Genomic DNA, 16719 nt, shown 5'->3' with positions numbered 1-16719 from the left:
AACTATATGTGACCTGCAAAAAAATCACAAGTAGATGGTTTCATATGCTATCCACACATCTTTGCTTTTTTGTGCGATTTACAAATACATGTGAACAAGATATACGGTAATCCGTGTCCATGTTTTTTCTATTTTTCGAAAACTTAGAAATGCCGCATGAAATGTGTGGTGCGCGCTCTGTTTTGTGTTTGTACTAGACCATGAAGGCGCGCGTTGCCGCGCCCGTTATTCCTTAAGAAAAATATAGAAATTAAAGAAACATTTGATAATTTTAAATGATTCAAATTACAATGTTTCGGTATAGATGTTAGGGCATAATTCTCAGCCATTAATTAGAATTGATCGGACTAATCACATAAATTCATGTTGCTAATTAAAAAAGATTCATGTTGCTCAAACTGCCTTGCTTGCTCTTGCACATAATTGAACTCTCCAAGAGCTCTTCGGGGGAATATCTCAATGGAATTAGCTTTTTTTGGTGAATAAAATGGAATTAGCTATCTTCTAACCATTCCAAGCTTCCAATACAATTTTTTACTTTAAAAAGAATTTAAAAGGTAATAATTGTATATTGCCATGAACAAGTCTAGAAAGAATGATCCAACAAAAATTACTGTCTAACACCTCTGTAACAAGTGCCACCACAAATTAGTTTTCAGGATGCTCTTGTATGCTAGTTACCTGAACTTCCTTGTGTGCATCTTCTTCAGTTGATATGCATGTAAAAGACATGCTGCTAAGTAGCTATGATTAGGATATAGCTAAGTATCTGATTTGCATGCTAACAAATCGCTTGGGTAACATGAAACAACGCCTACAAAGATTCATGTTGCTCAAACTGCCTTGCTTGGCCAGTGGACTCAGAGATTCAGGTATAATCTATCTTTACGGACATCTATCAGAAGAGAAAAACGAAGGTACAGCTCATAAGAAGGATATTTGTCTCCTTCCGCAACATGAATGACATTGCTACATCAATTGTTTGGTTAAATACTTCAGGGCATCATTGCTGAAATTTGACTTATTGAAAGAAAATGTCCCCCATGAGAAGGAAGCCGTGAACTGGAAATTCCAGGTCAGAACTTCCTATAATTCAAAGAGTACAAAAATAAAAATAAAACACTTCAAATCTGGGGGAAACCTGCACCAAACAACTCGACCATAACCACAGAGTGGGAGTGGAGAAATAAAATCACCAAAAGGAGGAGCTCACCTGGCCTTCCGACTGTTTGCGTTGTGAGGACGAATGAGTAGCTGCGTTCACGCGGCTTCGTAGCCTAGCCATTATGCCACCATCTGTCCATCTCGATTGTTACCTTGCCGCTCTTTGGTCGCTGGTCGCGCCTCGCGCATGCTCTGGCCTACAGCCACCATGGAAGAACTCTGCTGGGCACGACATGGGAAAGAAGAGACCCACCGTGGGGGCCTGCCGAGGAAGAGTAGAGGGTGAGTACATGGCATCGACGCGAGGCAAACAAGAGGTAGAAGTTCTCTGCCGGGGCGGAAGACGGCGGCGGCGCAGCTGCGAGGAGGAGGCGAGCAGCTCGAGGATACGTTTTTCTTTTGTGAAACTGCTCAAGGATAGGTTTGGAGACATGCTCCGTTAGAGAGAGCTCGTGGGCCTTCTATCAAACGGCCCAATTCGGGACAATTAGCGCAACTCGTTCTCCGGAGCAGCAGCCCAGAAAACGGTGCCTTTCAGCAGTCAGCGTTACAACTGGGACGGCCGATCAAATCTTGTGCGTAGATGACAGTGATTCAATGGCTGGGAGTGTCAAAACGCTGTGGGGGCTCGTAGCTAGCTGATTGGAGACATGCTCCGTTAGAGAGACCTCGTGGGCCTTCTACCAAACGGCCCAATTCGGGACAATTAGCGCAACTCGTTCTCCGGAGCAGCAGCCCAGAAAACGGTGCCTTTCAGCAGTCAGCGTTACAACTGGGACGGCCGATCAAATCTTGTGCGTAGATGACAGTGATTCAACGGCTGGGAGTGTCAAAACGCTGTGGGGGCTCGTAGCTAGCTGATTGGAGACATGCTCCGTTAGAGAGACCTCGTGGGCCTTCTACCAAACGGCCCAATTCGGGACAATTAGCGCAACTCGTTCTCCGGAGCAGTAGCCCAGAAAACGGTGCCTTTCAGCAGTCAGCGTTACAACTAGGACGGCCGATCAAATCTTGTGCGTAGATGACAGTGATTCAACGGCTGGGAGCGTTAAAACGCTGTGGGGGGTCGTAAGTAGCTGAGTTATACTGTTTATAGTAATTCATACGGCGATAACATTCTTCGGCCACAGTAAACAGCTTTCGTCCGGTTTAGGACTCTAGCAAAAAGGCCCCAACAAACCAAACCAACACGACACACCAGGCGCGACCTGCCGCTCTTTCCCACTCCCGCGTCGTCCCCTCTCATTTTGTACCCTTTCCGTTGTCCTCGGAGCGATGAGCCGATTTGGCCGCCTCCCGTCGACACCGCCGCCTCCCCAGGCGTGCTCGAAGCCACCACCCTCCCCCCCGCGGAGACGACACGGAGAGCGAGGTTCGCTTGCTTCCTCCACTCCTAAACCCCCTTCTGGATTCGATCCCCGCGCGCGCTAGTTCCCCAAGCCTCGGATTGCCTCGGCTCGCTTCGCTTGCTCCTGATGGTGTCCTGTCCCCCGTTGATTTCGGTTTCGACCCGCGGCTGGGCTCTGGCCTGGTGGAATTCCGACCAGCCTCTCTGTTCGTCGCGTGTTGCTTTTGTTCCGCCTCGCGCTGTGGTTTTGCGTGCGTGCGTGCGTGCGTGCCGTGGTGGGATCGGAATTCCGGAGAGCCCTAACTTATTGCGGTCGTCGAACTTGTTGAGAGTTCAGTTGCTGTCGTTGGAATTAGGGTTGACTGCGTCAGAATCTGCGATCGGTGCTGCGTACTTCTATTTTAGTTCTGATGATTGCTATGGAGGAAACATTGGGTCGATTGGCTAGTGCTTCTGTGAGAGCGTCGTTCTAGAATGTTGTCGCTAGCTCCTACTGTCGGTATATGCACAAACTAGACCGTTCTGCTGAAACTGCTGCACGACTTGGAAGTTAGAACAGACCTTCTGTAAATAGACATCTAAAGGCTAATATGGTTTTTGTTTTCGGCTCGTTTTCCCCTTAATAAACTGGGTCGCACTATTCTGTTAAATTGAAGGCCAGCGCTCCTGCTAGTGTGACTATCGAGCGGATTAGATATATTATAGTTCTATGATAAACTCTGTGGTTTAAATTATGCATGAGGGTTTGTAAATCTTGCCTGGTTTCATCTGGATCAGATCCTAATACCTAGAAGTAGATTTGTGATATGTGAAATTGAAGTCAGTAGACAATTATCAATTGTTGTTGCTGTTATCAATTGTGATCATCTGATGCAATTGCCATCCATTAGGATTTGAATGACTTTTTATCTGGTTTAATTTGATACATCTACATCTCACTGATTCGATGTAGATGTCCTATCTATGAGCAGTAAATTGCAAATATGTGATCCGTTTAGAGTGTATCCTTATGATTTTCCTGCAATAATTTCAGGTTCATGAGGGGTTCGAGAATGAATCCAGACCGTAGGACACGGAGTATCATGTCAGTAGTAATTGTGATGGGTTTGTGCTGCTTCTTCTATATACTAGGCGCTTGGCAGAAAAGTGGGACAGGGAGGGGTGACAGTATAGCATTGAGGGTGACAAAGGAAACCGACTGTACAATCTTGCCAAATTTGCACTTCGAGACCCATCATAGCATGGGTGGTGTTAATCCGTTGATCATGAACAATAAAGTGTTTAAGCCATGCCATATTAGATACAGGGACTATACTCCTTGCCAAGACCAGAACCGAGCAATGACCTTTCCTAGAGAAAATATGACCTATCGAGAGAGGCATTGTCCTGCAGAAAATGAGAAGCTGCACTGTCTTATCCCAGCACCAAAAGGCTATGTCACCCCTTTTGCTTGGCCCAAGAGCCGTGAGTATGTTCCGTATGCAAATGCTCCATACAAGAGTCTGACAGTTGAAAAAGCAGTTCAGAACTGGATCCAGCACCAGGGAGATGTGTTCCATTTCCCAGGAGGCGGGACAATGTTTCCAAATGGAGCAAGCTCTTACATTGATGAACTTGCATCAGTCATTCCACTTGCTGATGGCACCATTAGGACTGCACTTGACACTGGATGCGGGGTATGTCTAATAAACCCTTATTTCAATCATTTGCTCCCTTGAAGATGTGTTACCAGTTAGCTGCTGTTCACAATCTCTTTAATTCTCTTCTTAGTTGCATCATTGCTTAGCTTACGCTCTACTTCATATAGCACCAAGTCATTAATGTTAGTTTCTTGTACATATCTTGGTTCTTGGTCCAACTTTGTGGTATTTTCACATATATGATTAGGTCTTGTTTTTAACTTATGGTAGTGCCGGTGCATTCTTGCCCGAAAGACTTGGGAGTAACATTTTGACCATGTGTAGGTTGCAAGCTGGGGTGCTTACCTAATGGATAGAAATATATTGACCATGTCATTTGCACCTCGAGACTCACACGAAGCTCAGGTTCAATTTGCTTTGGAGCGAGGTGTTCCTGCTGTAATTGGAGTGCTTGGGACTATGAAGCTCCCATACCCATCTAGATCTTTTGATATGGCCCACTGCTCACGCTGCTTAATCCCCTGGAAATCAAATGGTGAGTAGTGTCAACCGTGCATAAATATTGAAAATACTTGTTGACTGGATTATTTTCAAGAGCTTTAGTTTTTTGCTTCCTGCAGATGGAATGTACATGATGGAAGTGGATCGGGTTCTTAGGCCTGGGGGTTATTGGATATTATCTGGTCCTCCCATCAATTGGAAGAAATATTACAAAACATGGCAAAGATCCAAACAAGATTCAGAGGAAGAACAAAATAGAATTGAGAACATTGCTGAAATGCTTTGCTGGAATAAAATATATGAGAAGGAAGATACTGTTATTTGGCAGAAAAAGGCAAATTCAAATGCATGCCATAACAAGAATGGTCGTGCCAGCAAGATGTGCAACGTTCAAGATGCAGATGACATCTGGTATGTTCTCTGTTTGTAGTATATACAAACACATGCTGTAAACTACCAACATGCACATCAACTTGAGTACTCAACTGGGTGGCATAATAAAAATAATGATCTACTCCCTCCGTTCCTAAATATTTGTCTTTCTAGATATTTCAACAAGTGACTACATACGAAGCAAAATGAGTGAATCTACACTCTAAAATGTGTCTACATACATCTGTATGTGGTAGCCATTTGAAATGTCTAGAAAGACAAATATTTAGGAACGGGGGGAGTATTTACTTCAAGGTCTGAGATTGTTATAATTTTTTTTCTGTCCTTTTTTATTTAAGTTAAACAGAGGCAGGAGCTCTGCCTTTTATGTTTCATGTCCTTTCATTATATCAGTTTTTGAATCACTTTTTTGTATACTATAGGTATAAGAAAATGGAAACCTGTATAACACCTATCCCAGAGGGAGCACAGCAGCTACAGAAGTTTCCACAGAGACTATTTGCAGTCCGTCCCAGAATTCTAGAAGGTACCCCAGGTGTTACAGAAGAAGTCTATGAAGAGGATAAGAAGTTGTGGAAGAAGCATGTTGATACATACAAGAGGGTAAACAAGTTGATAGGGAAGTCAAGGTATAGGAATATCATGGACATGAATGCAGGCCTTGGAAGTTTTGCTGCAGTGCTGGATTCTCCCGGCTCCTGGGTCATGAACGTTGTGCCTACAATATCAGAGAGGAACACTCTTGGCATCATCTATGAGCGGGGTCTTATTGGCATATACCATGATTGGTGAGTCTGGACTCTGGAAGTCCCCTGTGTTGTGGTATCAATGGGCAAGTAATATGTTTTTTTCTTTGCATTTTGGCAAATAATGTGTTGATGTGTTGAAACCATTCCTGAATTACCATTACTTTGTGCTGTTATCAGGTGCGAAGCCTTCTCTACGTACCCTAGGACATATGACCTGATACATGCCAGCGGCGTCTTCAGTTTGTATGAGAACAAGTAGGTGATCTCTTCTCTCCTGGTGATAGAGCTATATTATACTACTACATAGGAAATCCATGACCTCTTCTTATATGGACTTGGTGCACTTGTTAGGTGTGACCTGGAAGACATTCTTCTTGAGATGGATAGGATCTTGCGTCCAGAGGGCACTGTCATACTGCGGGACAATGTCGAGGTGCTGAACAAGGTCAGGATGACGGTGACGGGAATGCGATGGAAGTCCAAGCTACTTGATCACGAAGATGGCCCTCTCGTGCCTGAAAAACTTCTGATTGCTGTAAAAACGTACTGGGTTGGCAGCAAAGAAGGAAGCGGTTCATAGACTCTCTTACCCTGCGTCAAGATTTTGGACTTCTGATTGCTGTTGGGTGCCGCGTTGGCTGCAGAGAAGGACACAGTTCATAGATTCTATCCCTGCATCATGATTTTGGACTTCCGGTTGATGTTAAAGAGCAGCGAAAAAGTACAGTTCATAGATTCTTATCCATGTGCATCGATTAATAGAGCTTGTTCATAGATACAGATCTCTGTTGAGATGGTATAGTTGACAAACATTCATATGTGCATGTGCATGTCGATAAAGGAAACATTAATTGATGAATTTTCTTATATTGTGCTTAGTTTGCATTTAATATCTTCATAGGCAGTTAACCAATATTGTGCTTAGTTTGCATTTCATATATCTTGTGGGGTGAGCATTGGCAGTAATCCTTAATGTACTGGAGTGCAAGCTGTTCAGTTTGGTTTTCGACAATATTTTGACAGTCCCGTGAAAGTCCATGTACAGCTTTATCCAAAGACATGGAAATTTTGTTTTTCGACAATGTTTACAATGTGGAGGAGGGTGCACTCTCGTTGTTCTCCCTGCTCTTTCATTGATTTGGCGATCTTCCCTCGCAACAACGGTTTGGCCTTCAGCTTACAACACGTACAAGGCTATGGCGCAGATCTTGCGTCGGCCAAACGCTACATAATCAAGCGCCTGATTTGGTTTTTTTGCATTCAGTGCAGCTGCACTATGTTTCATCGATTAATACGACGAATGTAGAGCATATTTTATTGGATTGATGAAAGAAGCTACAAGCATATTGAAAACCAAAAGAAATTGCAGAGCTGGCTAAAAGAAAAGAAGAGAATCGCGGATTGGAGACTTGGATGCGATCAGAGCCTGTCGGGATGTATGCGTGTCTTCACTTTGTGACATCAGGGGATTGACAGACTATCATACATAACATCATCACCTCGCATCGAAATCAATCCAACATATCAACACTAGGAAGGAACAAGCATACAGAAAACAACGGAAAACTGGATCGAAAGGGGGCTCAGAACTTCTTAGAGGGTTGTGTTACCGACATCGGCGCATCCGCCTCCGGCACAGGTTTCATTCCTCATTGCCGGCGAACAATTGGCGACAACCAACAGGGGAAAGACTCACGAAACGTGTTAAGAACCAAGCGATTTGTGTTTCAAAAACTCGCAACAAAAGGAAGCGAAGAACAGCTTACGGAAAGGAAAAGTTGCATCAAAAATCAGATACCAATGGAGCAGGAGGGAGTAGGGAGAGATGCGTTCTTGTTTCAAGACGGCTGCTGTAGGAAAGAATCCTGTGCCCTTGATTTATAAAGGAAGGGGTGGGGGAATGGGAAACCCTAAAGATACTGGTATGCTATTGGGCTTCCGATGAGCCGAGAGCCCATGCCCAGCATTAATGAAACAATGGGCCTCTCCGAGAGGCCCGACTAGTTAGCCGGCCTGCATTATCTCAAAACAAAAGTTAGCCGGCCTGCATTATCTCAAAAAAAAAAAAAAGTTAGCCGGCCTGCACTGCCGAGATGACTGCCCTTGATTTCCTGCCAGCCTTATTTTTTATGAGATTTGAATGATGTAAGCTTATTCAGTTCTCAATAAAACATGTGTTGACACCAGATTTTGGCACGATCAAAACTTAATTAATATGGCCTCAAATGGAGAAATGATCTACATAAAAAAGTTTCGTATTATCGATATGAACATCTTTGAAGTTTGGGCCATCACCATCCGATCTCATCTCGAAGACCGAAGTTGTGTTCGAAATACTGAGATTTTGTATTCAAAACACTATTCGGCTCATTACGTCCCCAAGACTTCCTCGTATGGAAAAATGATCTACATGAATTGTCTTCGTCTCGTCAAAACGATCGATTTTGATATAAAAATCGTCTAAATCCAAGTCCATATGTAAAAGTTAGAGCAATCGGAGTGCAGCCCTGTCATGAGGCGAGATGTGGCGCGCCCTACCAGACGCATGTCTGATGGGTAGCGCGAGGGAACAGGTGTTTTGCGCGAGCGATTTGACCCTCAAAATAACCTCTGATCAAAAAACGTTCAACATGAAAGTTGTTCGTCTCGTCGAAACGATCAAGATTGCTTTTGGGCTCATTTTCATCCGAGGTTGTTTACCACCTCAAAAATTACCCGCAAGGTGCAGCCAGTTTAAACCGAACAGTTTTGAAAAGTTCGGACAAAACCAATCCGAATTTGACTAGGGTTTTGGACGTGAATCCAAGCATTTTTTTTGCACGGGAAGTCCAGCCGCCTCTTATATACCTATAAGGGGTGGCGGCCGATTGAACAACACACAATCGATCACATCATCTACCACTTTTTATCTTTTATCTTTTCTCCTTAACCCTAGTTCTTCTTCTTCCTCGTTCTTCGTCTGTTCTTCTTGTTACAGGGCGGCGAACCTCGAGGCCCTAGGGGCGATCAGGTCGACCTAGGGCAGCCCATAGCCTCCGCGCACCCTGACGGGGTCCCTCCCGGGCGTGTGGGGTTTCGGGTCCTCAAAAGCACCCGCCGGATTGCTTGCGTACCGCGCTTCCGGACGGGTCTCCTTCGACGTGAGCTGTGGTGCATCACCCCCGGCGTCAAGGGTACATGGTGACGTGTTCGTGTGCGAATACACTTTTTGGAGACTCAGCTGGGGACAAAGCTTTGAACGGTCTCCAGCCCGTTCTTGCTACAAAGAGATCGTCATCTAGGGTTTGCAATCTACAAAGGTAATATGAATACCCAATTCACATATGTAAATGCAAATAATGCGTATGTTGTTGCTAGATCATCTAATGAGCATAATGTATCGGCTAGCCCTAATTTTATTAATCATGCATCTAATTATGTGCAAGGGCCGATGCAACAAAATCTCCATGATTCTACTTCATATAATTTTAGCAACATGCAACATATGTATCCCAACTGCCATGCATCGGCAACCCCACAAATTTATATGCCGATGAATAACATGATGAGTTCGGTTAATCAAGTTGAGACACCCTATGTAGGAACTTCCAATGGTATGCAACAAAGTGTTTCAAGTTTTTATTCATCGGCAAATAACTTGCAGTACGTTAATCCAAACGTGCCGGTGGATAGGGGAATTGGCCATGCTACTACTAGTTATTTGGCCAATTACCCTCAAACATCATATGCTACACCTAATGCTACTAATTTTTTGGCACCATACGCAACTGTTGATGTCCATAATTCGGCTCCGCACCTTCATGGTCATGGCCGAATAAGTGAAACTTCTGCAGGAGCACAAATGCCTTCACCTACTACCGTGGCATATCATGTACCCCCTACACAATTACAGAATTTCGGCAACATCTCATTGCTGAAAGAGTCTAAAAGCATCGGGGGGCAACCATATCCAGACTGGGTGGCTGAGAACAAGCTTACATTCTCTTGGGATTTGTGCAACTCCATCGACAGGAACTAATAGAAGGTGGGAAGCCTCATGATTTTGCTGCAGTAAAAGCTAGAGTTGTGCAAATGATGCAGTCGCCCAGTGTTGTACCATGTAGTGTACCACCCAAACAATTGCAAAGTTTTGACACCTCATTGCCGAAAGAGTCTCGAAGTATTGGGGGGCAATCTCATGAGGAGTGGATGGAAATTGAGATGAAAAGGTTCAAAACTCGCCAAGCTGAGATGTGGGCTAAAATTAGACAAGAGCGAGAAGCCTTGCAAATTCAAAAAGATAAAGGTATTGATTCAGGTAACAAAGAAAATTCAGTTATTGAAAAAGCCGAATCAAGTAGTATATATTCTGAGTCCATCAAATCCAAAGAAGCAATCATTATTGAGAAAGGGCATGGCAAGCATAGGAAAGCAGCGATGCTTGATTTTTCTGAAGTTAATGGAACCTACTTCCTGCCCTACGAGTTCCGTGCCGTCGAAATTGAAAAGCCTCAAGGACAAGAGCAAGTAGCTGAACAAAGTTTGGCTGACAAAGATCTTCAAAGTAATGATGCATGGAATAAAGAAAAAGATGATGATAAGGCGTTGGAGAGCCATACAAAGATGGATCAAGATATTGTTCAAGTCACACCACCATCATGCTCTCCCAACATATTTGAAGAGGTATGCCTAGCAAGTAATTTTCCTATTTCTAGATTTGGTCGCAACTTCATAGTTGATGCATCTATTAGCAAAATCCTCATAAGTAATTTTGAAAGACCAATGAAGAAGGGCTATTTGCTTGTTAGAAATAAAATTGTTATTGAGCATATCGGTCAACCCATTGTGCCATTCAGAAAGACCGATAGCGAAAAATTATTGCAGCCAAGGCTTTCCCCATTGCTTTATCTAAAGCTCATATCTAATTGGGTAGCTTTGCTTATTTCTTACTTGGCTTACACTTGGTCTCAATTGAGACATGTATGTTCTAACTATTTTTGTTTCAGAAATTTAAAGCCAAGGTTAAAATCTTCTGAGCAAGCTGATGCCAGTATAGTTTCTTATCCAAAGACATCGGAGATAGAGTGCAAAACACAATGCATAATCGAATGGGTGATGCAAAATCTGAACCATTCATTTGCTTAACTCCAAAGCTGTTCTCACAACAAGATCGACTAGAGAATAAAAATTTTACCTTCAATTCAAGCATGTGTGATCAAATATTTGATTTGTTGTTGAGAAATAATTATATTAGAATTCTTGATCACCATGTTGAGCCATTTGTCCAGGGACGAATGTATTGTAATTTGCATGATTCGTCCAAGCATAATTTTGAGGATTGCAACATGTTCCGTCAAATAGTTAAATCGGCCATTGATAAAGGACGATTAAAATTTGTTGAGACACCAACAGATGACGGGTCTATTCCAATTGGTCCTGATGGCAAAAGGTTTTTGCATCGGCTGCTTCAAGCCGATCCATTTAAAGAGAAGGTAAAAACTACAGGTGATGATGGGATCGAGCTTTCAAGTAATCAAGTTGTTGAAGAGCATAATGAACATAATCTTGAGGGCGAGAATTCCATCGAAGCTACAATGCAGACACCGAGGATTGGGGGGCAGCAAGCAAATCCAATGATCGACGAAAGCAAACCAAAAGAAAACAAAGGCCGAAATAAGCGCAAGTGTAAGAGATCAAAAATCACCTTCGCTGAACTATTGGAAAAATATCAAAAGAAGAGTGAAGAGAAGAATGCTTATCGGCCAAATCATGCAAAGAATCCAAGATCACCTCCAAGGCGCAAATATGAGGATCGATATTGGCAAAGTGAGAATTTTAATGCAGCATATTCATATCCTTATTTTGGTCCGCCAATACCAATGCCGTGGATGCCTCCCTATGCTCATATAGAATCATATCCATCATGGGATAGGTATGATACAAGGGCACATTCTCCACCTTATTTTAGACCATCTCACCAATATTATGCAGCTCCGAGAAGATCAACATTTGAACAATCACATGTTAAAGACCGTTTCAATTATAAGGAATCGGTCCAGAGCTCAAGGAAGAAGAAAGAGGTGGTCAAGCAAGTTTACCATGTTAAAAGAGATGGTCGTAAGAGTGCAACTTCAGATTTGATCTCAAGTGAAAAAGAGCCAATTAAAGTGTTGACATCGGCTATTAAAGGCAATGAGACAAAGAAACCAATTATTGAGATTCAAAGTGCCAAATCTGAAGAAAAGAAGTTGAGAGTGCATAAGGCCAAAAAGGAATTGCCATTGGTCAAAAAAGAATCACAGCCGAGATGTCCACTCGGCTTTCATATTTGTTGGGGAACGTAGTAATTTCAAAAAAAAATCCTACGCACACACAGGATCATGGTGATGCATAGCAACGAGAAGGGAGAGTGTTGTCCACGTACCCTCATAGACCGAAAGCGGAAGCGTTAGCACAACGCGGTTGATGTAGTCGTACGTCTTCACAATCCGACCGATCAACTACCGAACGGACAACACCTCCGAGTTCAGCACACGTTCAGCTCGATGATGTCCCTCGAACTCCGATCCAGCCGAGCTTTGAGGGAGAGTTCCGTCAGCACGATGGCGTGGTGACGATGATGATGTTCTACCGACGCAGGGCTTCGCCTAAGCACCGCTACAATATTACCGAGGTGGATTATGGTGGAGGGGGGCACCGCACACGGCTAAGAGATCAAGAGATCAATTGTTGTGTCTAGAGGTGCCCCCCTGCCCTCGTATATAAAGGAGCAAGGGGGGAGAGGCGGCCGGCCAGGAGGAGGCGCGCCAGGGGGGAGTCCTACTAGTCCTACTCCCACCGGGAGTAGGACTCCCTCCTTTCCTAGTTGGAGTAGGAGAAGGGGGAAGGAGGAGGGAGAGAGGAAGGAAAGGGGGGCGCCGCCCCCCTCCTTGTCCAATTCGGACTAGAGGGGGAGGGGGCGCGCGGCCTGCCCTGACCGCCCCTCCTCTTCTCCACTAAGGCCCATCTTGGCCCATTAAACCCCCGGGGGGTTCCGGTAACCCCCAGTACTCCGGTAAAATCCCGATTTCACCCGGAACACTTCTGATATCCAAATATAGGCTTCCAATATATCAATCTTTATGTCTCGACCATTTCGAGACTCCTCGTCATGTCCGTGATCACATCCGGGACTCCGAACTATCTTCGGTACATCAAAACACATAAACTCATAATATAACTGTCATCGAACTTTAAGCGTGCGGACCCTACGGGTTCGAGAACTATGTAGACATGACCGAGACACGTCTCCGGTCAATAACCAATAGGGGAACCTGGATGCTCATATTGGCTCCTACATATTCTACGAAGATCTTTATCGGTCAAACCGCATAACAACATACGTTGTTCCCTTTGTCATCGGTATGTTACTTGCCCGAGATTCGATCGTCGGTATCTTAATACCTAGTTCAATCTCGTTACCGGCAAGTCTCTTTACTCGTTCCGTAATACATCAAAACGCAACTAACTCATTAGTTGCAATGCTTGCAAGGCTCATAATGTGCATTACCGAGTGGGCCCAGAGATACCTCTCCGACAATCAGAGTGACAAATCCTAATCTCGAAATACGCCAACCCAACAAGTACCTTCGGAGACACCTATATAGCAGCTTTATAATCACCCAATTACGTTATGACGTTTGGTAGCACACAAAGTGTTCCTCTGGTAAACGGGAGTTGCATAATCTCATAGTCATAGGAACATGTATAAGTCATGAAGAAAGCAATAACAGAATACTAAACGATCGAGTGCTAAGCTAACGGAATGGGTCAAGTCAATCACATCATTCTCCTAATGATGTGATCTCGTTAATCAAATGGCAACTCGTGTCAATGGCTAGGAAACATAACCATCTTTGATCAACGAGCTAGTCAAGTAGAGGCATACTAGTGACACTCTGTTTGTCTATGTATTCACACAAGTATTATGTTTCCGGTTAATGCAATTCTAGCATGAATAATAAACATTTATCATGATATAAGGAAATAAATAATAACTTTTTTATTGCCTCTAGGGCATATTTCCTTCAGTCTCCCACTTGCACTAGAGTCAATAATCTAGTTTACACAGTAATGATTCTAACACCCATGGAGCCTTGGTGCTGATCATGTTTTGCTCGTGGAAGAGGCTTAGTCAACGGGTCTGCAACATTCAGATCCGTATGTATCTTGCAAATTTCTATGTCTCCCACCTGGACTTGATCCCGGATGGAGTTGAAGCGTCTCTTGATGTGCTTTGTTCTCTTGTGAAATCTGGATTCCTTTGCCAAGGCAATTGCACCAGTATTGTCACAAAAGATTTTCATTGGACCCGATGCACTAGGTATGACACCTAGATCGGATATGAACTCCTTCATCCAGACTCCTTCATTTGCTGCTTCTGAAGCAGCTATGTACTCCGCTTCACACATAGATCCCGCCACAACGCTTTGTGTCGGGGATATACCCCGCGGCGTAAACCGGCCGCAGAGTACAACCCGGCCGGACTTGGCGGTTTATTTGAGACCCCGCTGACACTTGGCGATTCATCGGCGACCCGCACAGACCAGACGGTTTACAAGCAACCTGACTGAACATTATGATTCACTGGTAACCCAGCGGGCGGGACAGACGGTGACAAGGCCCAAGGCCCAGAAGGCCGGTTCATGATTATGGTGGGCCGGTTTAAGAGGAAAGGCGTGAGGAATATTTGCCTTACAAGGAGTTAAGACCTGGACTTGTATCCGGTTTCTATTAGAGATAGACTAGCCCTAATCCTAATAGGACTCCACATGTAACCCGCCCCTTCATCATATATAAGGAGGGGCAGGGCTCCCCAAAGAGGGACAAGCTACAGACAAGAAGAAACAATCTCTAGGGCTAGATACAAAGAGCCGGTTTACGGCGTCTCCCTCATGATGATAATGAGACCTAGCCACAAACAACATGTAGGGTTATTACCGGATGATGTTTCCCGGGGCCCGAAGCTGTCTAAATCTTTTTCTTGTGTTGCGTCTCTTGATTCCACTCAACCCCTCTCAAGCTACTACATAGATGCGTTGGCCTCACGACTAAGTCCTTTCACTAGGACATCTGCGGTGACAAAACCACGACAGTTGGCGCCCACCGTGGGGCCTGCGCACGGTGGTGTTGAGTTCTTGGAGGGATCTCTCTTAGGGATCGAGGGGCTCACAATTTTTCGGATGAAGAAAAGATGGTTTGTAAGGATTTGCATCAGTGACGAGTTCATCAGTCCAGATTTGAAGATTTGTGACATTCAAGGTTCAAGAAAATTAGGGTTGCAAGCTTTTCCACTGCCGTTTTGTTGAAAAGTCGCCGAGACCGATGCAATTTTGGATCAGGTGCATCAACGTTCAATTGATTCAAGTACTTGTTCAAATTTGTTCTATCGGCGGCTCAAAATTGTTTTTACCAAAAGTCAAAGCCAGGATGATTGCGTACTGTTCCAAGCTGGATTCAGTTCAGATGCCAAAAAAAGAAACATCCCACGACTCGTAAGTGGATTAGACAGGAGGCTCGGTCTCTGCCATCGAGCCGGTTTCGCCTCACCAATCCCCGTCGAGCCATCACCTCCGCAACTTGCCGTGGGCGGCGACTTGATTCTACTGAAAGCTGTATCGGCCTCACTCTGCCGGCCTCCGACAAGACCTCTCCTCCACGGCGCTTGACCCGGCCACGTGACCTCAATGCGCCGCCTGAGCCACCACCGCCGACGCACCTCCGCGCCCCGCGCCGTCCTTCCCCAAGTCTTGTGCAGAACCGGCTATGGCCGTTCTCTCTGAGCACCAGGCTGACCCTACTATGGTCCTAAGCCGCCTGCCGGCTCTGCAACGTCGCCGGCCTCCGCTTCGTCGGCCTTGCCTCCGTGATCTCGACCGCCCGCATCCCGCCCCTTCGGGTTGCCTCGCGTCGGGCCGCTGGAGAGCTGCCCCACTCAGATCGCGTATTGAGCCGCCGACGGCCGCCGCCCACGAGCCGGCACCTCTCCACTTTTGTCTTTTCCTCAAGGGTTACTACCTGGATGTGGTGGCCGCGATCCGGAGATAGGGCCGGCCACAATCCTCCATCATCCACGATTTCGCTTCGAGGCGTGCTGCTTCCGCCGTGGCTAGCATTGAGGCACTGCCTACAAGCTCTTCTATGCCGAGTCGCTACTGCCTCGACGACCTGCCAACGAGCCACTGCGGAGAACCGCATCAACCTCTACCACGAGGCCATGGCCCGGCCGAAGGATCGCCTTCACTGGCCTGCCACCACATCGACCCGCCACGGTCCTCCGCCGTCTCAAACCGCCGCCACCCCTCCATCTCCGCCAACCGCCCCGGTTTCTGGTCCGGTTCATCCCCGCCGGTTGACTCCAGCTTGCCGCGTCGGGATTACTTTGGCCCGATTCGCCACTCGGAGGCGCCGGACCCGTGAGCCGCCGTCGCTCACCCCTGCCTGAGCTGCTTCGCGCCGTGAGCCGCTGGCCAGCTTCCGCCTCAACAACAGCAGCGCCGAGCCGCTTTCGACTGCGCATGTGCTGTCCCAATTCGTCGGTGTTTCTCGTGCCGCGGCGCCTTCGCCTTCCGCATTGAGCTGCCGGCCGCCTCTGAGTCCGCAGGGACCATGCTGAGTCGCCCTTTTCCACTGAGTCGCCGTCATCCTCCGCCTCCGAAGCACCGCCGTTTTGCTTCCGCACCACCGGGTCATTGCTGCGACCCGCCACACCTCTGTCGGTCCGCACGACCTGCCACCACGTGCTCTGACTCGCCGCTGCAAGCCGGGGGCGGCCTTCTACCTCGAGCCGGTCGTCCGTGGGCCATTGCGGCCTGCCCTCGCCGGTCGTCTTCACCCCGAGCCGCCCCCAGCCTCTGCTGCAAGCCGGCCACTACTGCTGAGTCGCCAGTCTCACGTTTGCTCCGCG

The 16719-nt window shown here is 46.0% G+C and overlaps 1 protein-coding gene and 2 non-coding genes across 3 annotated transcripts; 1 reads left to right on the top strand and 2 right to left on the bottom strand.

Annotated features, from left to right (window-relative positions):
- Positions 1-2418: 2418 nt before the first annotated feature.
- On the top strand, positions 2419-6664 carry LOC109782810 (probable methyltransferase PMT2). The gene is made up of 7 exons (XM_020341423.4): positions 2419-2536; positions 3546-4188; positions 4477-4687; positions 4773-5064; positions 5469-5834; positions 5973-6050; positions 6147-6664. The coding sequence occupies exons 2-7, from the start codon at positions 3550-3552 to the stop codon at positions 6373-6375; spliced, it is 1815 nt and encodes a 604-aa protein (XP_020197012.1). The 5' UTR covers positions 2419-2536; positions 3546-3549; the 3' UTR covers positions 6376-6664.
- Positions 6665-7210: 546 nt separating this feature from the next.
- LOC120973087 (small nucleolar RNA snoR14) lies at positions 7211-7299 on the bottom strand. The gene has a single exon (XR_005767208.1). It is a non-coding gene; the product is annotated as a small nucleolar RNA snoR14 (small nucleolar RNA).
- Positions 7300-7374: 75 nt separating this feature from the next.
- LOC120973063 (small nucleolar RNA U61) lies at positions 7375-7453 on the bottom strand. Its single transcript, XR_005767186.1, has one exon. It is a non-coding gene; the product is annotated as a small nucleolar RNA U61 (small nucleolar RNA).
- Between the last annotated feature and the right edge of the window lie 9266 nt (positions 7454-16719).

The sequence above is a fragment of the Aegilops tauschii genome, chromosome 1 (genome assembly GCF_002575655.3).
Source record: "Aegilops tauschii subsp. strangulata cultivar AL8/78 chromosome 1, Aet v6.0, whole genome shotgun sequence".
Taxonomy (NCBI): domain Eukaryota; kingdom Viridiplantae; phylum Streptophyta; class Magnoliopsida; order Poales; family Poaceae; genus Aegilops; species Aegilops tauschii.
This window is presented reverse-complemented; position numbering and strand designations above follow the sequence as displayed.